The 24049-nt window shown below is 38.2% G+C and overlaps 1 protein-coding gene across 6 annotated transcripts; it reads left to right on the plus strand.

Moving 5' to 3' along the window:
• Positions 1-1691: 1691 nt before the first annotated feature.
• On the plus strand, positions 1692-22547 carry gne (glucosamine (UDP-N-acetyl)-2-epimerase/N-acetylmannosamine kinase). Of its 6 annotated transcripts, none has more exons than XM_005454765.4 (15): positions 1714-1837; positions 12524-12547; positions 12655-12726; positions 12972-13120; positions 14948-15194; positions 15709-15916; positions 16003-16155; positions 16262-16474; positions 17088-17175; positions 17954-18164; positions 18276-18405; positions 18485-18706; positions 18911-19093; positions 20501-20617; positions 21048-21283. In XM_005454765.4, exons 1-15 carry the CDS (start codon positions 1835-1837, stop codon positions 21281-21283), a joined length of 2256 nt encoding a protein of 751 aa, XP_005454822.1. In that variant the 5' UTR covers positions 1714-1834. The 6 variants fall into 6 exon arrangements, with proteins under 6 accessions (XP_005454823.1, XP_005454822.1, XP_005454824.1 ...); XM_005454763.4 differs by lacking the exon at positions 1714-1837 and adding an exon at positions 7784-7980 and having other exon boundaries at positions 21048-22547; XM_005454766.4 differs by lacking the exon at positions 12524-12547 and having other exon boundaries at positions 1692-1837.
• Positions 22548-24049: the final 1502 nt, after the last annotated feature.

Here is a 24049-nt window from a genome sequence, read left to right on the forward strand (position 1 = left end):
AGATTCTACTCTACTAGGGGGCTAAGGGATAGTACTGGTGGCCGCCAGTATTTTCTAATATATTAGAAATGGTGGCACCATGTCTATTGCGACAGCACATGTGACAGCTTTTACCCAACCACCATCAGGCTGTTTAATTCAGAAAACACATCATAATTGGATATGCAATTGCAATATCATCTTTTATTTTATTGTTCATTATGTAATAGACAGTTGCACTACAGTCCTTGAACCAGATCGACATAATGTCACACATGCACAGTACAACACTGCCGGGTGTTTTGTGAAATGTTAAGGCTAGTTGGGAGGAGGAAAGAGCGGGCGGGCAGGCGGGCGGGGGGTTCTGTCTGATTGCATCTCTAATGCATCTCACACACTCAGTCCTTTACTGTGACTCATCTCACAGGTCACCCCTCATTTACTCCATCACTGCTCAACCTCTACACACACAGCTATTGATCTTTCAGTGCCCTTTGGTTCTCTCTTGCTTCCTTGACTTCACAGGCCAGTTCAGTGCTCAGTCCTACACTTTTCATTCTTTCCAAACTTCTTCCCACCCTCTGCTGAGTTTCCTCTAAGGGTCCATCCAAACCTCCATGATGTAGTCAGTTCATGCTTCTTCAGTCCTGCTCGTCAGGGAATGAACTCTGCAATGCAGCAGTTATAAAATAGCATCAGCCACTGTGGGGGCTGCATCCAAGACAAAAACACTGCTGTGTAAAGGTGTTGCTTAGAAGGACATTCATTTATGTGTTTCTCTAGCTGACTAGGTTCGTGCCCAAAGAAATAATGTTGTCGCAATGTTTTCCTCAAGGTTAAATCATTGTAACCTGCTAGTGCTACAGTTTCTAGATTCAACATGCCCGTGCATGTTGCACTATTTAACATAGTTTTAAGTCAGTTTTAACAATTCCAAACCGTGCGTTCAGTTTTCATTTACACAATATACTCAGTGTACAAATCTTTCCAGAAGAGATGTGCAGCGTTCCGATTTTCCCCCACCATATTTGACTACGTGTAAAGTCTAACTACGTCATCCCTATGCGCAATTTCGTTTAATTCTACGTTGTTGCCGGGTTTCTTGACGTATCTTGGCATTCCCCTGGAGTAATGATAAAGCTTAGGGGAAAAACTCAACCAATTGCATTTCCGGGTAGGGTTGAATAAAATAAAAGCTTAAAAGTATGCACAATTGTCTTTTTAGCTGCTATGGGACAGTAATTTCACAAGGGCAAAAATAATACACACACAAACACACACACACACAACCCCGTTCAGCTATCTTAGTGAGGACCTTCATTGACATAATGCTTTCCCTAGCCCCTTACCCTAACCCTAACCATTGAAAATGAATGCCTAACCCTAACCCTGACTCTAAACCTAATTGTAACCCTGACATTAAAACCACATTTTGGGCCTCAAAAATGCCTTTAAATGCCTTCAAATTTGTGAGGGCCGGGTTGTGTGTCCTCACAAGTGACTGTTGGTTCTCACAAGTGTAGTAGAATGTAGATTTCGGTCCTCGCAAAGATAGCTAGACAGGAACACACACACACACACACACACACACACACACACACAACCGGTATTGTTACAGATTGTGTTGTTGAGTCCCGCGTTGATCGCTCTCGCTTTTATTTTGAAGGTCCAAACTATGTGCATCCGGTGTCGTCGCGATTTGCTTAATGTTTGTGTTAGCTTGAAACCCCCTCGTGTGGGAGTACCAATGTACAGTACTGGGGACGGTAACCACAGAAACCCAAAAGCGGAATAGAAAAAAGTGTGGCCATCGATGGTTTTAGCGTGAGATGAGGACGGCGTTTCTGGAGGATTCATGGTGAGTGTCTGTAAGTCGATGTCCACAACTATATGATTAAAATGATGGCTACACAAATGGAAACTTCACGGAACTTTAGTATATTTTCGCCAGCTAACCTTAGCTAGCTTGGAGTGTTAGGCCACTCCGAAACGTGTGTTCACGTTTTGGGAATTGTCCGGATAAGGTGTCACTCATTCAAACTGGGAAACACCACGCTGTTATGAGTGTGCTGGTGTTAGCAGCACTCTTAGCTCATTTACTGTATTGATTTTTAACGTGCTAGCTAACCCTAGCATAAGTTTCTGGCTAAACCAGTCGACAGCCGCCCCCATTTAAAACAGTTAAACTTCCTTGAGACAGCAATTCGTTTGAACATGAGGCGAAAATAACAAATTAGTCCGATTGTACCCGCCCGAGCGTGTCTTAAATTCTTTAAACATTATTTTACGTTTAAAAAAGTCCGAAGGCAATCATTTTAATCTTGATCTAGTCTAAAAGATTTTTGGTTGCAGTAGGATGACTTTCTGCAACTGAGTTCAGCGATACGTAGACGTGATTAATTTTTATATAGAAATCAGGGCATGCACTTGCAAACTTGCATTATGTAAGAGGCTGTTAAGTTAACGGTCACTCACTGGGTGTCCCTGTCCCCTCTAAGCTTTACTGGCGCGTGTATATTTTTACTGACCTTCTGAAAACAACTGAAATTTTTTTTTATAATGTTTAATGTTGGGATTAAGTGTGTTATGTTGCACTGATTGCGCCGGCCACCTATAAAACATCAGCCACAAGAGCACTGATGTAATTTGAGCACGTGGGTGTGGATGAGAGCTCCAGTTAGTGTAACCACATCTACAAGACACCAGTGGTAGGACTGCCCTAAAAAGCTTGCTTTCTTAAAAACGACATTAGATGGCAGTGTGGTATTAATGTAATTGTCTGAACTGGATGACTTGAAGATGATGGTTGAAGATGGTTGGTTGGATAGAATACTCTGTCCATATTTTAGATGTCTGAATGTTGTGTATAAGCCTTTAGAAGACTAGTGAATGAATATCATAATTGTAAAGTAAAGACTCTATAATAATACAAAGAAAACAGTAGAAAACAACCCCAACAGTCATCTGACCCCCTATGAGCAAGTGCTTTGGATTTACAGGAAGAAACAGACTCAGGAAGGCATGGATATCTGCCGTGAGCGGTCGGGGTTATGAATGAGTGATGTAGAGGTAAAATAAAAATACCACTAGAGTAATGGATTGAAAATTGTAATACATTTATAAGGTATTCCTGCATATATTCAAATAGGTGTGATTACATAGCAAACCAGTAAAGAAGGGTGGAAGCAGGATGTGTGCACATTTCCTGATTTATTGCTTTGTTTGCTCAGAAAAAGTATGGGACTGGTTGCTGCATATTTAAGAGTCATTTATAATTGTGTTTTATGATGTAAGCTCCACCACCACTGTCCCACCCTTGTAGATAATTGTAGACAAGCTGCATTTACTCTCGGAACGCTTTAATATGTTATGAGGAGGTTAAAAAAAAGTGTTGTGACAGTCTCCAGTATGAGGACAATCTGGTGTGTGTTCTTTTGTATGTCTGTTTGTTCATGTGTGTAGGTGTGTCTGTAAGTCTTTAAAGAGCGTGAAGAAAAGCGAGTAGAACAAGATAATCAGTGCTGACAGTTGGCCTGTCCTTTGATGCCACGTTTACTGCTGCAGAAAACAGATGTACTGATGGTTTAGATGTTTAAAAATAATGTTAATAAAAATTCAGTATCCAACATAACAGCTCTGGGTCCGTGGCTCTGAGCTTTACTGGTCCATGTATATTTTTACTGGCCTGCTGAAAACAGCTGAAAAAATGATCATGTTTAAATATTAAAGCAGTTTAATTAATGTATTCTTTAATTTTGTAACTGTGCATCTACATTGAAACTAATCTTGAAACAGTGGATGTGGTATAATCTGTCAGGGATTGGAGGATTTCTGGGCTGAAAGCTTCATGGACAGAGAAATAGGGAGCTATCGAGTGGGCTATTGGCTGTGGGCTGGAAATCTCTGTACAACATGTTCAAGTCATGTACAGCACGCTGTAAAACAATGTCCACACAGGAAGACCCTTACATTCAGTTCTTGGTTTATAGGTTAAGTGTAATGGGGAAAAAAACCCCAGATTATTCATGAACCCTTTTACTCTCTTGGTCTTACCTGGGAGCTGCTTTTGACTCTGTATTGCTATTTTTGTGTTATTTGCCAATCAGCACACCTGATCTGTATAATTTGTATACCAGGATGTTCCAGCTGTATGCGGATGGTAATGTATTTACATAGTCCTTCGACAGCTTGTTAAGGCAGTGCAAACCCTGATGTCAAATATTTAGCTATCATGTGCCATAACCATGCGACAGTACCGTAAGTTTGGTAATAATATTCTCAGTGGAAGTGTCACTAAGGTTACACCGTAGCTGTCTTTAAGGTACTTGAACTGTCGTTTTGTCAGGCTTTATTTGCAGTTTTTATGAGCAGTGTGCAGGAGAGAAGCAATCATGTGACTACGTCTGGGCTTAGTTGTGACTGCTCCCTATTCTTTGGAAGAGGGTGTGCTATACTGGTTGGCATTTTACCACTCTGTTACATAGATTGGTAATAAAAGAAAAGCCTAGACTGTAAATAAGGTCCTGTTGGCATTTTGGCAGCCATATTTAATAAATGTTTGGTGTGGACTTTGGCCTATTTGTGTATTTGCAAACATTTTAACTGCACAACAGAACTACAGAAACTGGGTACCTTTGAAAAGGAAAGCAGTTAGATCAACTTTTAAATTCAAAGATTACTGTCATGAATAAAGAGTGTTCTTCATGTGGATTTCTTTGTGTTGCAACATGTTTACTTAGGGCAAAGCAGGAAGTACTTCCTTCTGTGCTTTTTAATGAAGACTTTATATATCTGAATGAACAATTTAGCTGCTACTGTTCCTATTTTTCAGTGTTCTGTGACTTTTTTTTCCCTGTAAATAGATAATTTCCCTAAGTTACCTTGAACTCCTATGCAAATTGAGTGAAGCAGGATCCTGCAGGTCCCTGAACTACTTAAATAAACAAAGTACTACAGAGCCAGTGAGCACTATGACTCTGAATCAGGTATGGCAGAATGGAGTAGGGTGCATCATATTTGTGTCGGTTTTAATTTGAACTCCTAAAGTAAATCAATCTTATGGGAGTAGGCGGCCACTTGGGACGGTTTTGACACATGAGGTAACAGCCTGCAGACACATTCCAAGTTCAACTGTAACTTTTCAAGGGTTTGTCTGTGCCAGTTAGTGGGTTAGGGCATGCAACCAGTCTTTATCAGATGATAAAAAATGCTTTAAAAGTCTAAGAGTTGAAATAAGACAACACTTGCAAGGTTCCTGTCATTGTATTACAAGCCATATGACTAGATAAGAAAACTAAAATGTTGGTCTAGGTCCATCTCTCTTGTCACACACTGACAAGAGAGATGGACTCTTCCCTTCTCTTTCCTCATGAACACAGACTGTAACTCAGACAAGGGAGGCCTACAGTTCTGTAGTTGTTCGGGATTCTTTTGTGAGCTCTTGGATGAGTAGACAATAGAGTCTTATTTTGATTGGCTGGCCACTCCTGGGAATGTTCACCACTGTTCCAGGTTTTCTCTATTTGTAGATAATGGCTCTCACCATGGCTTGTTGCAGTCCCAAAGCCTTAGAAATGGCTTTGTAACCCTTTTCAGACTGATAAATCTCAATAACTTTGTTCTCATTTGTTTTTGAGTCTCTTTAGATCATAGCAGTAGCAGAATAAGTTGTTTGGCATTAGCACAGAAGATTTTCATCGGTGCAACACAACTCTGTTATTTAACCAAAAAATATATTTTCCTTACAAATGTAAAACATACTGTGAATAAGCATTTTTACAACAAACAAATAATCAACCAAACACAAATTTACTTACTTCTTGTGCTAAGTTATATAAGTGATTTCTTGAGCCAACAGGTTAACAGTCAACAGCTCTTGAATGAGTTGACAATAGACTCTTATTTTGGTTGGCTGGCCACTCCTGGGAATGATCACTGCTATTTTATTTTTAGTTTTATTTCAGAATATATGCTTTCTTTGATCAATATAATAGCAGTGAGAGATATTTAGATATTTCAAAACCTCTTTAAGCAACTTAACAATGTGTTACGCTTCCTTTTCTTATAACGTGTTGTGAACTTGGGAAGCTTGTTGTACAGGTTGCAGGTATCGCCCGCTTAGCTGTTTTGCACTGCCTTTGCATATTATTGATTTTGCATAGAAAGAAAATACTACTTCAGTATTTATTGAAAAATGCATTACATTCAGAATTATTTTTATTTATTAAATAGCATAAAGACCAATATATTTCAGAAATAAGCAGTTATCTCTTTGTAGATCTTCTAAGATTTGGAGATGAGTGCACTGTCACATTCAGTGATTGATATGGCTGGCTTTTGAACTGTACACAGATTTCAAGCTAGATTCTCCAACTCCTCTTTAGCGTGTTTTTAAAAATACATTAAAATTTTGGTATTAGACCATGTAGCTTTTAGCTTTACCTATTCATCTTCAGTGAGCTTGGGCCCAGGCAAAGCAGGATCCCTTTACAAATGGTATAATATTTGCGTGTTTGCATGGTAAAGTGTTAGCTGTTTTTGCAAGGACGAGCAGTTTCCTGATATTGTGGTGATTTTTCACTATTGTACCGTATCTGTTTTCATGGCTTCCTTAAAGCTGTTTTAAGATATGTAATGCATAGTGACCTTTCTGTCAGTTGTGAAATGTCCCTCATTCATGACTTTAATTGAAATATATTGTACGGTTGCTTTCTCTCATGATTCTTTCTCGAGTCTCATCCCCTATAAGGAGAATGGTCAAAACCTGTCTGAACATAAGAATTGCCTGAGTTGCACACGTCTGCTTAGAAAAGGTTAATAATTAGACCCTCCACTGAATGTAACCTTTCCCTACTGGTCAGTTACGAGTCGAGGTTGTGTTTGTTTCCAGCTATTTGACTTTTAATAAATACTTTCAGCTTCACAGAATCGATAGTGTGCTGCTTTAAATGAGAATGTTGCATGTTTTTAGGCACATGGCCCAGAACTGATGACCTCGTTAATTATTCAGAGATAGATAAAGCATCGTTAGGGCCTAACGGTAAATTTCAATCTGTTTTTTCTTCTTCTACTGAAATAGGTGATCTGTGACACAGACTAAAAGATTAGTTATCAAATAATTTGTTAAACATATTGTTGTAGTCTGTTTTGTTTTTTATTCCTTATAATTTTTTGTCTTTTTTTTTGCAAAAGTAAAAATATATTTGTAAAGTTAATATGTTTATATCTATAAATTCAAAGTAAGTATTTGCAGTAGCGGTTATTGTATCAATATTTTGTGCATAGACGTTTCCTGTAACTATCCCTACTATGACCCCTTTGATCATTCATTTAAATTGAAATAATTTATGTAGTTCAATTCAATTTCATGAACAACGCTGACAGCAGATTTGGTTTGATAATTACTGAATTAATTGGAGTAAAATTCTTGCCACTCTTAAATATACAGTGGCAGCTCAACACTATTTAAAGCTGCTTTAATATTTTTGAAATTATTAGTAAATCATTACTATGTGTTTTCATTTTAGTTTAACATTGCATAGACTTCTTTTTTCATTTTTTTAAATAAAAACAGGGTCATGAAAAAAAGCACTTAATAATTTCATGTCTAATACTACAATAGCGAATTATGTTATTTCATCATAATAGCTAGAGGTAGATGATATAGAGTATGAACTGCCGAGCCATTCTCCTTCATTGTTTGCTGTCACATACTTGGTGAATCATTGGCATTATTTCAATTGAACCCTACCCTCGTCTCCTACAGCTCCTCCCCCAGCTCTATGTCTGTGTCGAGCTACCTCTCTCACTTCCTTTCTCTCCTGCTGTGTGCTGGGTTGCGCATGCCCTCCCTTCGTTCCTTAATACGTCCATGATAACGGCAAAAACAAATCCTTGGATAATAAAAAAATAATAATAACAATCAAAGATTGCTTTTTAGCCAAGAATCTGTAGAGGTGTGGCATGGATAAGCATCTGGGTTCTGTGCAGATAAGTCCTCACGTAAGTCAGATGGGCCTTTTTCTCATTTAGCATGATTCCATTTATGTATTTTTTTGTTCGTTTGTTTTAAATCATCATCTGATTATTGCTGCTCATTTTGTTTTCTCCCATCTGTATGTTGAGCATCTCTGTCTGCCTCCTATTGCTGTGTCATTCCTGCCTTTGCGTTCTGCATGCATCCCTCCCCCCTCCCATACCATAATGCTGGCTGCTGATGCTGTCTTGTGATGCTTGAGTGGAACCAACCACATGCTGAATAAAATTTATGGTTAATCACAGGATTTACCAGTGTATGTAACACCAGAATTAATGTTGATTTGACTAAATCACAGATATAAGACTTGGCATGAATACTTGGTTGAAATTGGGTTGAAGAATATGGTACACCACACTGCTGTGATGGCTGACTGAATTCTTAATAATTAAAGTGAGGGTGCCTTTTCCTGCAGCAAAGCCCTCATTCTAAACGAAAAGTAGGCAGCTTTTCTATTAATTAACAGTTAACAATGCACATCATCCGCATTTCTTTCAAGGTACTTGAGTTTTGGAGGCAATGATGGAAAGCTACAAAGTGCTACTGAAAACATACACTATATTTGAAAGATGTAGAGGTCCAGGCCTAAAAGTGAAGCCAATGTGGATACATCTTATACCTGCTATCTTAGCAGAAGGAAGTGGATTGTGTAGAACCCTATACATGGAAAATGGCGCTAATACCCAATTTGATTTGGGACCCCAGTAAACACTTTCAGTTTAGCTCAGTGGCTAGTTTCATGTCTCTGTACTTCAGAGTAGGACCACCTTATGATACTTCAGCCTCTCAGTCTCAAACCTTGATTGTCAGATGTGGTTTCAATACACTGAAGCTGCAGTTACTTCTTCAAGGCCATCCTTTGCTTACTAGTTTCTCTTGTGTTATTTTCATTAAACTCACAAGTTTGCAACAGAGGCAGCATAATGGTAACAACACACTGACCATCTGCGAGTTGCTAGCTGTATGTTCTGTGGAAGAAATATTGGCTAAAGTTTTAGATTTTCTGGTTTAAAATTGTGTTAGCACCTGACAAACACAAGACTGTTGATTTAGGGCTAGATGCTAACAAGTGAAATGTTTAAATCTTTACCTTTGTACTCGAATGCCAAGGAAAAGAAAGTGTTGAGCATCACAGCATCACTGCAATAGTTACATTTTTGCATAACAATTGACTAACTTGGTTGTAATTTCATATTCAAATCTTTCTGAATTTCAAGATGTATTTGCATGTTTATATTTAAAAATACAACAACAACTAAAAACACATCTTTTTAGAAATGCATTTTGTTAACTTTTGTCTGTTTCTGTTTTATACTTTGTCATCCCTTTGTGAAGCACTTTGTGATCTTTTTATCTAGAAAGGTGCTATATGAATAACATTTCACTTACTTTACTAAAAATGGGTTTAAATAATTTGAATAATATCTATTTATGATTTTATTCAGATTTAACACTATACTATACACTATAGGGCTGTGCGATATGACCAAAATCTCATATCCCGATATTAAGACATCTATCATCCGATAACGATATAAATCACAAAAATGTAACATTTTCTGTAAATTCTGTGAATGTCGGGCAGCTCGACTTGCGTGAAGTGTTTCCAGCTGGGCGTCGCGTACCTGGAGTCGAGTGTTTTAACTGATGCATGAAACGATACATTTTTAGACATAGGTTGTAACGGCCGCCGTTTTCTTTGTGAGTATTTATTACACAGCGTGTTGCGGGGAAAAGCCTGTTCTAACGTTTGAGTCTAAGGTTTAGTTTTTAGCACCTGACGGCTCTTTTTTGCTTCTCATCCGTAAATACTCTGCATCTTTCACGTGATTCAGTTTATTTTGAAAAGTCTCAACAGGATCTTGAGCTTTATTGTGAAAGGTTTATGTGGAAAATAAACAAGCGGACACGAGGTGGTTTTACCGTCATAACGACAACGCATAAAAACAAGCGCTTGTCCGTCCATAGTGTGGTTATATAAAATATAAGAGAAAGAGAGAACTTTAGGAAATTAATATAGCCACTACAGTGACCATCAAAATAATGAAAAAATATTGCCGTAAACAGTTTATTTTGCGACACCACGAAACAAACGATAGCGTAAAATGAAACGATAGACGTTTTTCTATCGTCATCCGATATATATCGTTATATCGAACAGCCCTAATACACTATACATTGCCCTTGGCGTTAAACTAATTTCCCCTTGTGGGACAATAAAGTATTGAATTGAATTGAATACCAGCTTGTTTTTTCCTCCAATCTGTAGCCATTATTCTATAAACCAGAGATTATAGAAATTGATAAAATTAAGAACAAATTTGACAGCCTGGAACTTTTACCCCTTATGTAAATTGGTCTTATTTATCTTTAGTGACATGGGAAGATGAATGCCAAGATTTGAACAGGCTCATCTTTTACTAATGTGTTTTTAGGTGTGTCATTTATGTGCATATTGCTTTCCTTAAATGACGTCATTAAGACTAGCAGGACCTGGAACAACCTGTTTAAGCAACAGAAAGACACAGATGATGTTTCTTAGACAGTACTACAAGGCAAGATCAACACACATTTTACATTAGCAGTCAGGATAAACAGCTAAACAAAGGTTTTAAACCCAGGTTAACTTAACCCAAGTGTCTTGGCAACCAAGCTAAAAGGAGCATTTCACAGGTCATATGACCTCCTCCACAGAAAATGATCCCTATGAGTGCCAGCTGTTCTACAGAGGTTATCAAATGGTGATTAAAGAACAAATAATAAACCAGTAAAATACAACACTGGCAAAAGGAATTGCTGCATAAATGCATACATCTAGTCATTTATCCATTTAAAATCCATTTAAAAAATTGAAGCTTACTGTCCCACAGTTTAATAAATGAGACATGGAAATTAGTTTGTTGGTAGATAAAAGTGAAATCAATTTCAGGGATTGAACAGACATTCTTGGTGTGTATTAGTAGCTATAATTCACTGCATTAACTGCATTCAGTTAATGCAGTTTAAAATAGTTGCATTAAGAATGAATTGGTCAATAGGTGGCGATTTGTTGCTGCTGATCTCTAATCTTATAGCACAGAAAACCCCAGGTTAACCATAAGGTTATCGGGATAAGCCAAAATCCTGATTCATAATAAAGGCCTCTGGACAATCCCCCTGTTAATACTTATATTGTCTATGGCTGCCTTTTTGTTGCAGTTGAACTACCTGGACACAGGACACATTTTAGAGTTGGTCCTTCTGAGTTGCAGAATTATGATTTGGATATGTTTTTACTATGTTAAAACTTGAAGCAAATTCTATACACCGTCCAAATTGTTAGTCTTGTAGCTTTGTTAAGCTCTTTCACAGAACATCTCAAGCACATTATGGATAAACGGGATTTTTGAAACCTTCATCCATGCCACGGCTCCTCCCCCACCTTATCCTAGACTTGAGAAAAAAAGGATTTCATTTTATTTTTTGAGACATTGTAATTTGAACAACTAAATGTAATGTTTTGGCTTATCCAGATAATTTTGTAGTAAAAAAAACAACAACAACAAGAACACAAGGGGTTAAAACTAAAGGTATTTCACTTACTAGGGTATATCACCCCTGAAAATATGCTGGAGAGCTGAACTGCCCCATAGATTGTTATGTTCAAGATTAGAGGGCATGCCTCTAAACCAGCTAAACTAGGCCTATGTTTGAATTTTTTTTTTCTTTGTAATTTTTCAATACTTGCTCTGTAAAGTCTCTGTCTTCTAGATGGGGTGTAATACTGTGTTAACTTGAATTTTACAAGCTTCTTTCTTTGCTTTAATAGGCTGGATTTAATCAACTAAATTATAGAGCTCGCATTCATACAGCGCTTTTCCTTTATCAGTTAGACGGCTGCTTTGGCTACAGCAGCAAATTGATTTCACAATGTGTTATGTATTCCATCCCAAACTTATTATGAATATTATATGTTACCAGCACTAGTCATATACCTCATTTGCCTAAATATATAGACACTTAGACTGGTAAAACACAACTGATATGATTTCTTCCTTGCAGCAAATAGAAGCAGTATTGTTTAGTGAATAAACAAAGCTATCATCAGTGAGGAATTCAGCACATTATATTTCAGCTTTGTTGGAGGAGCTATAAATCCTTTAAAATTACATATTGCATGATCTGGTATTTATTCAGAATGATGGTTGAAGGGAAGAGAAGCAATAGATCTTTTTCATAGAAGACAGTATGACATTTTACATTTAAAAAGTAATATCAATTATGTCTTTGCCAATCCAAAGTTCTTGCATACGTCTTTCTGTGTTTCTGTTAAGCTGAAAGTGTTACCAGCTACATAGCTGGTGTTACAGGTTTTCTTAAGTCACATTACTAGGTGCGTCACATTAGCCTTGTAAAGTAAAGCACTGCCGTAGAGCATGTTTTCCGTCTGTGAAAGAATGTGTTAGCGTATATTCTTAATGTTAAATATGAATCATTTTTAGTGTGGTTTTATTTATTTTCATGCTTCAGCCTCTGAATATTTGGAAGGCCCATGTAAGTATGATCTGTTGGTGTTGTGTGTAACGAAAATAATGTATAAGATAATGTTTTACACATTCTTATCTTGATCTTACCTACACCGTTTGCATTTTTTCCCCCAGGAGCAGTATTTTCTGAGAATGCAAAGGAACAAAGAGAAGAAATCAATGGAAAAGATGGAAGAGTCAAATCAGGTGTGATTTTGTGTCTTGGCTCAATGAAAAAATTTAATTTTAAATATGTCTATTGTCGTGAAGCATATACATATGTAGCATGTAGTTGAAATGCAAGGATGTGTGGAGATGATAATATTCCTTCAGACCTCAGTGAAATAACTGAGAGGAATGCATGTCTTTGTTTTGCATACTAAATTAAAATGAAAAAAATGTCTGCGTGTGTCTCTGTGTGCATGTTATGGTTACACTGTTTTCTGGTTTAGTGTAAGAGGAAACTGAGGGTGTGTGTGGCAACATGCAACAGAGCAGATTATTCCAAGCTGGCCCCCATCATGTCTGGGATCAAATCCCACCCAGAAGACTTTGAACTGGAAGTTGTGGTGCTTGGTTCACATCTCATTGATGACTACGGGTAAGACGACCCAACTTTTTTCCTTTGCAAATTCCACTTTTTTCCTTCCTTTCCTTTTTTTTCCTTTTCACTTGTGGACCTTCATAAAATGCTCACAAAATAGCCAGCAATATTTTGTTTGCTCTGTGACCTGTAAAGTAAATTAACCCTCTAGAGTTCACGGACACACCCGTGCATCCTAACCACATAACTGATTAACTAGGAGTAGCAAGACGCACCCTCACTGAGTCTCCATTCCAACTTGTGTAAAAAGTGCAAACTTCAAACTTTATAACTGTTTTAAATTGTGTGCCAAGGAAAATCAGACTTAGGATAAATCAGTGACAACATACTTTTTCTTGAATACTGTCATAATATAGTGTAAAAAGTGATATTCTAAGGCAAGCACTTTCAACCAATCAAAAAATTACATGGCAACTCATGGGCTTTGGTTGCTGAGGAAAAGATTACAGTTGTGGAGTGAAGGCAAAAAACATTGATATCAATAGTGAGTTTTGAGATTTGTGATGTTTAGCCAGTTTTGGTGTGTAACGGATGGGATTCGAACTTTTGTAAAGGAGTCAAACAACTGCACAGACAGTATAACAATAGTCTGTGTTAGGGATGGGTATCGTTTAGGTTTTATCCGATACCAGTACCAAACCGGTACTTTAGAAACGGTGCCGGTGCTTAAACGGTGCTCGAACCGGTGCTTAAAGAATGGAGAACACAAACTTTGTCTAAAAACCTCTCATGTTCAGCTGTTTTTTTGTAAAAAGATAACAATGTTAGCCTTTTCTGCAGCTATAGGGCATGTATGGTCTCACTCTTGGCTGGAAGCAGTGCTTAATCAATGGAAAAAACACAAACTTTGTCCAAAAACCTCTCATGTTTAGCTGTTTTCCACTTTTTCTTTGGTCATTTTAGCCTTTTTGGCCAGGGTGAAGGGAGTATCTGCCATCAAACAAGAAGACAGCCGCATGTAACTACGACGGTGTTTGCTAGTTCACCTTACATGCATTAATGTAATAACGTGGTTAGCCTACTCAACGTAAATTACACACGAACAACATTAAGCTACTCACGCAGAGGAGAACGGCTGCTGCTGCCATCATCATCCGATAACAGGCACCACACCCGCAGTAGATGTGCTCGGTGTGAGGTCTCGCAGCAAGCTATCAAATACGGCGCATTTCTCGGCTTTTAACAAAATGCTATACGTCACCAGGTGTTTCATCAGATTTGAGGAGTTACCTCCTTTGCACAGAATCACCTTAAAGCACTTTGTATCTTTTACTGTGAAGTACAGCCAGACTTTGACCGCTTCACCTTGGGCATTTTTAATCTGTAGCTCTGCTCTAAAAGAACGTACGTACCTGGGCCCGCCTACTACGCTTGCAAAGGTAAAATGATTGGCTAGAATCCAAAGTGTATGACATCTCAAGAAAAAAAAGCACCGAAATAAAGCACTGAAATGTGCGCTGCTTTTCGGTCTGGTTACTACCGTTTATGTCAGAACCGGTGCCATAATGGCACCAGATACTGGTACCCATCCCTAGTCTGTGTGTTTTTAAGTAAGACAGAGTATATAAGCCTAGAATATTCTTAGAGACATGTCATATTTGCCATATTCACTCAATATTTGTGTGCAAAAGATAACTCAGATAACTTGGTCAGCATTTAAAATTTGAATCTCACATTGCCAAGTTCCAAAATAAGCGTCCAGTCTTTTTTTTCTTGCATCTCAAAAACATTGCAAAAATTAAACCTTTGTTGCCATCCCATAATTTGGAACTTTCAGTATACATTGTGCTGTTTGCAGCTTACTGAAATGTTTTGTTTTTGCAGGAACACTTTTCGGATGATTGAGCAGGACGACTTTGACATTGGCTCAAAGCTCCACACTATTGTGAGAGGAGAGGACGAGGCTGCCATGGTGGAAAGTGTTGGGCTGGCACTTGTAAAACTCCCTGATGTTATACAGAGACTGAAACCTGACATCCTGGTCGTACACGGTGACCGTTTCGACGCTCTCGCTTTGGCAACTGCTGCAGCATTAATGAATATTAGAATACTTCACCTGGAGGGAGGAGAGGTGAGGAAACCCAGTTGAACAGTTTCTCCTTCATTAGAGGCAATTCAATTTTTTTGAAAGCAGCACACAATGAAAAGAAAATTAAAATATGGGGGTAATATTGCATCATAAGTACTTACATTTTTTATGCATTCTACCAGTGCAGAATCTTTTCTTCTTCTTTTTGTTTTTCCCCTCAACTGTGAATGGCTGATGGGCTGGGCAGGTGGACAGCTTGGACACCCAACTATGTCATAACAATATTTCGAAAGCTGTCACCTAGGGTTTTCTAATTCATACAACAGGTGCATCTTCAAAAAAAAGTCAGAGGAGTTTGAATATCAGTGATATTGACCCTGAGATCAAGTTCAGAGGTCAAGTTTTCTGGAAATCTTGTTAATGTGATAATGCAAGAAGGGAGTTGCCTACAATTTATAACAAAGGAGCACTAGCTACTGGAGGATGGGGGTGGTTGTATCATTATTATTATTTTCACTTGTTTTTTTTTAACTCTATCCTGTGGTGCTTGTTCCAGGTTAGTGGTACGATTGATGACTCAATCCGCCATGCCATCAGTAAACTGGCCCATTACCACGCCTGCTGCACACGGATGGCAGAGCAGCATCTCATAGCTATGTGTGAGGACCACTCTCGTATCCTCCTTGCTGGCTGCCCTTCTTATGACAAGCTGCTATTGCCTCATCACAGAGAGGACTACATGGATATCATCAAAAGCTGGTTGGGTATGCAGAAATGTATTCACAGGACAAAAATATTTAATGAGAAATGAGTCTATGCTTGTATTTTATGTGATATTTGCATCTTGCAGGTGACAAGGTCCAGGAAGGTGACTATATTGTGGCATTACAGCACCCAGTCACGACGGACATCCAGCATTCTATTAAAATCTATGGGCTGATGCTGGATGCGCTGATTTCCTTCAACAAGAAGACCCTTATCCTCTTTCCTAACATTGATGCCGGTTAGCTCCACCTGTGGTCACTGTTTTTAAAGTCCTCTTTTGAATTAGGTTTGAACACTCCAACAAAAATTGAGGAAAATAACATAAGCATTTCTCCTATAAACAGGAAGTAAGGAGATGGTACGTGTTATGCGGAGAAAAGGGATTGAGCAACACCCTAACTTCCGAGCAGTGAAGCACATTCCTTTTGAGCAGTTCATCCAGCTTGTGTCGCATGCTGGCTGCATGATTGGAAACAGCAGCTGCGGGGTACGAGAGGCTGGGGCCTTTGGCACACCTGTCATTAACCTGGGAACAAGACAAACAGGCAGAGAAACAGGTAAGTGTAACAAGAATGCCAGTTGTCCTGAGCTTATCTCACACAAAGCTTCATAGGAGCTAAACAAAGGCACAACTTTTTCTTCTTCTTCTTCTTTTTTTTTTTAAAGTCATGCAATATCAAAAAGAAAAGGTGAAAACAAGTTACAGCAGGAATGATTATCCCATCATGAACTTTCTCATACTATTCCCACATATAAGATCTTAATCCCATCTCAAGGAGCCAGACACCCAGTACTATTAGTAGACAGTCAGGTCATCATAGTCCAAAAGACTCCACTGAGACTAATCTAAAATTTATTTTTTTAGAATATCTTAATGATTGAGTAATATAATATCAGTATGTGTGGTATAGCCGGAAAGAATCATTTGCTGCGATCAAGCAGCAAAAGATTTGGCAAGAAGACAAAAATGTCATTGGTCTTTCATAAAGGCAGTTTGTTACCTGACACGAGTTATAGTCCTTGAATATTTAAAGGGTTGAGGCTGCTGGAAGACAAAATAGTACAAAAGCATCAAGGTTATTTTCCTCAACCTACCAAGCTGTATTGTTCTGCTAAATCTGCCTCAGGTTGTTTTTCTTTTTAACTTGATGAAATGTTTTTTTCTGGCAGGTGAAAATGTTTTACATGTCAGAGATGCCGACACTCACAATAAAATCTACCATGCTCTGGAGCTGCAGTTTGGAAAGAGATACCCCTGGTATGGCCAGTGTACTATCTTCATTTGTCCCCTGGGTGTTTGACCAAATTTTTAACTGCTTATTTTCATTCTTTCAATGAAAGAACTGCCGTATATTTTAAATAACTTTACTTACAGTGCCAGTTAAAGTCCCGTTGAACAGGATTTCAAAAGTATGTTGGAAGTTTACAGTCTGTCATTATCAGTTTGTCACATTGAAGTTGTGTGACCTGTTTTTCCTCTGCCAGCCAGTACTTTATTTGGATATCTATCAACTGATTCCAATATAGTGCCTGTCAAACTTTTTGAATGGAACTGTCCTGACTTCCCTACTGAGCACTGATGAATTGTATTTGTTAAAACCCTTAAAGATATTACAAGTACCAGGAAATGACAGGACGTATATTCTATGGTATGTTTAACATGACGTGTTTTTTCCAGAATCAGGTTGGGCTCATTAACCTACAGAAAAAATGTGGATGAATGTTATATGCACCTGTGATTATTGTGCGCAGTCTTAGAAAGAAGAAAACTGTGTTACTTTACCAAACTGTCCATCTGTAAGGCAGATTTTATCCAAATTATTCTTTAAAAATATGTTTATGGCAGAGTCACTGTCTGTGACATAATTGGGGAAAAAAAAAAAGGTTTGAGAATTAGAAGAAGTTAATAATGTAACAGTGGGTTACACTGAACTGTATTTGGAGTCAAAACAAAATTTTAAAAAATGTTTATATTAGCATAATGCAAACACACAAATATTTATCTATTTATTTATTTGTTTGTTTGTTTAAATCAGTTCTAAAATTTATGGTGATGGCAACGCAGTGCCTCGTATTCTCAAGTTTCTCCGTTCTATTGACCTGGACGAGCCTCTCCAAAAGACCTTCTGTTTCCCTCCTGTGAAAGACCCGATTTCCCAGGACATTGATCACATCCTAGAGACCCAAAGTGCTTTGGCCGTCGACCTGGGAGGGACCAACCTCAGAGTGGCCATTGTCTGCATGAGGGTAGGCTGGATGAACACTAAACTTTAAATGTCTTTTAAATGGTTTTTCATTTTCATTTTCAAAAGCTTTTGTCTGTTCTGCTGTTTTGTTTTGTCTTTTAAACTTTTCCAGGGCACCATAGTGAAGAAATACAGCCAGCCCAATCCAAAGACTTTCGAGGCCAGAATGGAACTCATATTAAAGATGTGCAATGATGCCATGCGGGATGCTGTGGGCCTTAACTGTAGAATACTTGGTGTTGGTATGAAACACATTAATACTACAACACATTTACAACAAAAAAACAGCACAACACTTTCAGATTTACTTCTGCTCTTTAGGAGTGTCCACTGGTGGGCGTGTAAACCCCCAAGATGGTGTGGTCCTACACTCCACAAAGCTGATTCAGGAGTGGTCTTCTGTGGACCTAAGAACGCCCATATCAGATGCTTTACACCTACCCGTCTGGGTCGACAATGACGGCAACTGCGCTGCACTGGCAGAGAGGAAGTTTGGTCACGGCAAAGGAGTGGAGAACTTTGTCACAGTCATCACAGGAACAGGTGAGAAGTATTTTTTTTTTTTAAGTTTTGCAGATGAGGATCTTCATCTATTTTTATGATAACTGTGAGCCCTGTATGAATTGAAAGAAACTGCGATGATGATTTTTACAGCCTTAAATAATATTTACTGCCTTACTCTTTTTGTAAATTACATCGTCTAGTTATTTAAGTCTCAGGAAGTAAATATCTTGACTCTGTGTGCAGGTATTGGAGGAGGAATTATCCATCACAATGAGTTGGTCCATGGTAGTACCTTCTGTGCTGCTGAGCTGGGTCACATCATGGTTTCCCTGGAAGGCCCAGAGTGTATGTGTGGCAGCCGCGGCTGCATAGAGGCCTATGCATCCGGGATGGCCCTTCAGAGAGAGGCCAAAAAGCTGCATGATGGTGAGCGATGTTTTTTTGTTTTGTTTTGTTTTGTTTAGTGCATATTGGCTATGCACTTACCAACACTTGGCTCTAGAAACCCTTGAAAATGTAAAAATTGAAATCTCTCCACAAAACGTAAGCAAAATAATTCTTTATCCAGCAGCTTTTAGCATCTTTTACAAATGTTCTTACCGATACCCGAGCAACAGAAAGTGCAACTAAATATTACAACATCAACTTTTTTTTTTTTTAATAGAGCATTGGCAGGATCACCTCTAGCAAAATGACAGTTCTTTGTCAGTGTCATCAGGAGCAGGATTCATATCCATTTTGCTCATTACGCTGCTGTCATGATGACAGACTACCCAAGAGTGTGAATGTATTGACACTAGGTGGTAGCAGCAACAACCAGCATTATAGTGCAATAGTAGTGAAAAAGAATAAGTTAAATGTAAGTAGTGTTTACACAGGAAATTTTAAGGAGATGTTAACACATGGCTGCTTCTTTGAGTGATAGAGGTTTAACCTGCATTGGTAGATGGAGTGCTCAACTTTTTATCCCCAATCATGTTTCTGACCTGTTGCCAGTTAATATTAGTATAATCAGTTCCCAACTTATGAGATGCGTTGCTGGCATCAAATTCAAAATGAGCAAATATTTTTCATTAAATAGTAAAACTGCTCTGTTAAAATGTTTGATATGATTTTATATTTTCTGTTGTGAGCAAAATGTGGGTTTATGGGTTTGGGAAAGTGTTGTATTCTGTTTTTATTTATTTTTACACAGCAGGCCAAGTTTTTTTTTTTTTGGAATTATGATTGTGTATTTTCTTGATGGGATAGAAAAAAATGAACCTCGCGTCTTGTGGTTTTATGATGTATTTTATACATTTTAAACAAATATATATTTTAAGTTTTTGTTTAGCAACTCAGTGATACATCACATGTTAATCAGGGAGATTGGTATTATTTAGATAAAACTGTATCCTGCAATGCTGGTTCCTGTTTTTTGTGCTGTAAAGTGAGTTTAAGGCTATGTCCACACGTACACGGGTATTCCCACCCAGGCTTCTAGACTTCTGATTGGCCAACATTTCTACACGGTTAGGAATATATCGCCACCTGCTGCTTTGGCATCTTCCTAGCAGCATTTTCCTTCGTTTTGGCTTTTATGTGTGGACAGGATGTTTTTTTTTTTTGTTTTTTTTAAACGAAAATGGAAAATCTCCGTTTTCAAAAATACCTGTGTACGTGTGGACGAGGCCTAAATCCAGCAAAGGAATGAACGATGCCACGAAGTAATTAAGCATAACCCTTCATGTCGTATGTTGCAAATGGCTTCATTCCAGTCATCATTATCCATGTTCATACAATTGACCTGTGTGGTGATGTGTGTGGGTTTGTTTATTTGTTTGTTTTTTACAGAGGATCTGTTGAAGGTGGAGGGGATGGATATGAAACTCTCAGAGCCAATCACTGCTGCACATCTTATCAATGCAGCGAAAATGGGAAACTCCAAAGCCGACGCTGTTCTGACCAAGGGTTAGTTCACAAAGCACACACAGAGAGAATAGTAGAGAATAGTAGGTTCACCTAGCTTGAAAATGGGGTTGACAATATTTCCACCTCAGCAGTGATCGAGATCAGATTTATTTTCACATGTACACAACAGCCTTCATTCAACTTAAGATAATAAATAATTTACTCGTGGACATATTACTGGGCACCTTACATTACAGTAGGCATTATTTGAGTAAGAGTTCTTCTGTGGGGTTAATACAGCCATGTGTTATCATTTTAAAAATCTCCCCTTTTGTTTTATGAAAGAAATCTCAAAACCTTGCATACACATGTAAACAGATGGAAGTAGGTGGCCTGTTATTTAGATTATGTGGTAATGATTTAGAACATAAATTTTAAAAAGATATATTTGCCAAAATGTAACTTCCTTATGTGTTCTTACCCTTTGTAGCTGCCACTGCACTAGGTGTGGGCATCATCAACATCCTCCACATAGTCAACCCTTCACAGGTGATTCTGTCTGGAGTCTTGGCCTCTTGCTACCAGGCGCCAGTGCAGCATGTCATCTCGCAGAGAGCGCTCTTCTCTGTCCAAAACATCAAGGTTGTAACATCAGACTTGGAAGAACCTGCTTTACTTGGAGCTGCCAGCATGGTGTTAGACTATGCAACCAGAAGAATATATTAAAGAACAAACTCATTAAAACCTTCAAGGCAGTTTTGTTCCTGTGATCTAACAAACGTACAAATACAGTTGTTGTTCAAAGTTGAAGTCTGTTAGTCAGATTCGTGTGAAGTGGAGTGGGTCTAGTGCACAAGCCAGAAATCCCAATTGTACAGTGCCTACAGTAATTAATCTCCAAAGATTATCTGTACAAGCCAGCACCTTCCTTCTGTGCTTGTGATGTGGATGGATGGAATAGTCTGTTATAGAAACCTTGTGACCAAATTATTGCTGAATCTTGCTTCTGTTGCTTTCTTTCTATTCTAACTCTATTCTAACTTTAGTGTTCTATCGGTGTTGTGTGGATGTTCCATTTTGAGTTGTATCTGTTTTCGACATTTACATTTTTAGTTTTTGTGTGTGTTGTTGGGTTTTTTTTTTATTAAATAATTTAAAATGGTATTAAATAACTTGAAATATACACCAATCTGTCACAACATTAAAACTACTGTCAGGTAAAGTCAGTAGCAGCAATTATCAAATTTTTCCTTAAAAAAAAGTTAAATTAAGAATTTATTATTCAACTTTTTAGTTTGTCTCCAAAGAAAAACTGAAACTGCATAGCAGTTCAAACATTTTTTCTTTGCGACCTTGAAATGTTACAGTGATTATACCTCACTGCTAAGGTGTCATTTGACCAGATTAAAATATGTACTGTTTAGAAGGAGAAACCTATTTATTCAATGCGTTTTGTTTATTTTTTTATTAATTTTCAAATTAATAGTTTTGTTTTAAAACTGAAGACATCTAGGTCTTTACGAGTTCTTCACCTGAAATGCTTTTCCGGTGGACCTGAAGGAATTCCCACAAATGTTGAGCACTTCATAGTGGCTCCTCTCCTATCTGTTGACCAGATCAATTTTTGAGATTGACGAACAAACACTGAACACTTTATTGGGTATGCCGATTCATCTGCTTGTTGAGGCAAATATCTAATCACGTCACAAAGCTCAGAACTTCTTAAACTTGTTTCATGAACATGCCAGTGTAGTCAAGAAAAGACTCCAAAGTTGCCAGATCTCAATCCAACGCAGCACCTTTGGGATGTGGTGGAAGGGGAAGACTGGCTTCATGGATGTCTAGCCGACAAATCTGCAGCAACTGCGTGAGGCTATCAACATGGACCAAGATGTTTATTTTATCTTGTTGAATCTGTGCCACCAACTGTTAAGCCAGTTTTGAATCTAAAAGGCTGTTAATATTTGTGTAATAAAGAACTTTTAATTACCACCGTCTGCAAGTTTCACTGCCAACAATATGAGATTATGAGGCTATTTTGACACCTGCTTTGTTCCTTTTGCTCATTGATGAAATCAAAAATAACTTTCAATGACTTTACGATGAAAAAGCAAGAATTTATAAATAGAAGACAAGCCAAAGTTGATAACTTCTGTTAACAAGTTAGGTCTACGTCCAATGTCAAATATAAAGATGAATTGCACTAAAACTTTATGCAAAATTATGCCAGGCAGTATCTTGAAAGAAAGGGCATCTTGTATTAAAGTGTAAGTCTATAAAAAAAATCAAGCTATGAATTTTCATCTCATGACCCCTTTCAAAGCCACCAGACCTTAAAAATAAGTCTGGAATCATGTGTGCCTATTGCCCCATCTTCCTACCCGCAGTAGCCATTTACTGCGACCAGATTTTTAACTGTTAGATGGAGATTTAGACTGTTAAAAGGGAGGTTTTTCTTTCTTTCTACTATTGTCAATACTTGTTTAAAGACGACCATGTGATTGTTGGGGTTTTCTTTGTTTTTTCCTATTATTTGAGAGTCTTTACCTTACAATGTAAACAACAGCAGCCATTTAGATGGAGTCCCCAAGAAAGATCTGCTGTAGGGACTTCAAAGGACAGAAAAAATGTGGTGTCTTGTCAGCCATTGGTGATCCAAGGACACTGACATAAAGGCTCTTACAGCCCCAGCATGCTTTGTGTTGTGTGGGTGTTTTTGGTGTACTCTGGCTCTCTGTTGAACTCAGCTGCCTCACATTTTTCTGAGGAGCCAGTGTGCGCCTGTCCCTAATCAGCTAGGAGCTACTTGGTTAGTTAGTGTGTGAACTGGCTTTGAAAGTGGAGACCTGTTCAGGTGTCCTTTGTACATCTGTCCTTGAGACTAGTGTTAGTTTGGTGTCAGTTTGGGTTTGCTGGCAGCTGAGGTATTTTTCTTTGCTGCTATAGTGTAGCCATCTCTTTGTGTTGGGTCTTTTTATATTCACAAAACCCTGGTAATTTATACAAATCACTCTGTTTGGCTTGTTTCTCTTCTCGGTTCTTAATTATTGCTCCCCTTATTTCCTGGCTCTTCATGGGGATAGACCAAAAGCCATTTTGGTTTCTTCTGGTTTGACTCACATTCTGAGAAGAGGGGCAATGATCAGTGAGAAGCAGTAAAGCATCGTGCCAAGAAAGAACACTACAAATGTGCAGGTGAAAGAGAGCCTGGAAAGAGGTGGCATGAAAAACAAATATTAAAGGTGTATGAGTTCAAATACCTTAAGCCAATCCAAAGGAATGGACAATGTACAAGAGAGGTGAAGAAGAGAGTACAGACAGGGTGGAATGGATGGAGACAAGTGTCAGGGGAGCAGTAGTGAAAGAGAAAGTTTACATGGTAGTCAGACCTGCTTTGATGTACTGTTTGGTGAAGGTGGCATTAGCAAAAAGGCAGGGGTGGAGCCTATAGAATTCCAGTGGCTAAGATTTTCATCACAAGTGACTAGGATT

This window comes from Oreochromis niloticus, linkage group LG6 (genome assembly GCF_001858045.2).
Source record: "Oreochromis niloticus isolate F11D_XX linkage group LG6, O_niloticus_UMD_NMBU, whole genome shotgun sequence".
Classification (NCBI taxonomy): Eukaryota; Metazoa; Chordata; class Actinopteri; order Cichliformes; family Cichlidae; genus Oreochromis; species Oreochromis niloticus.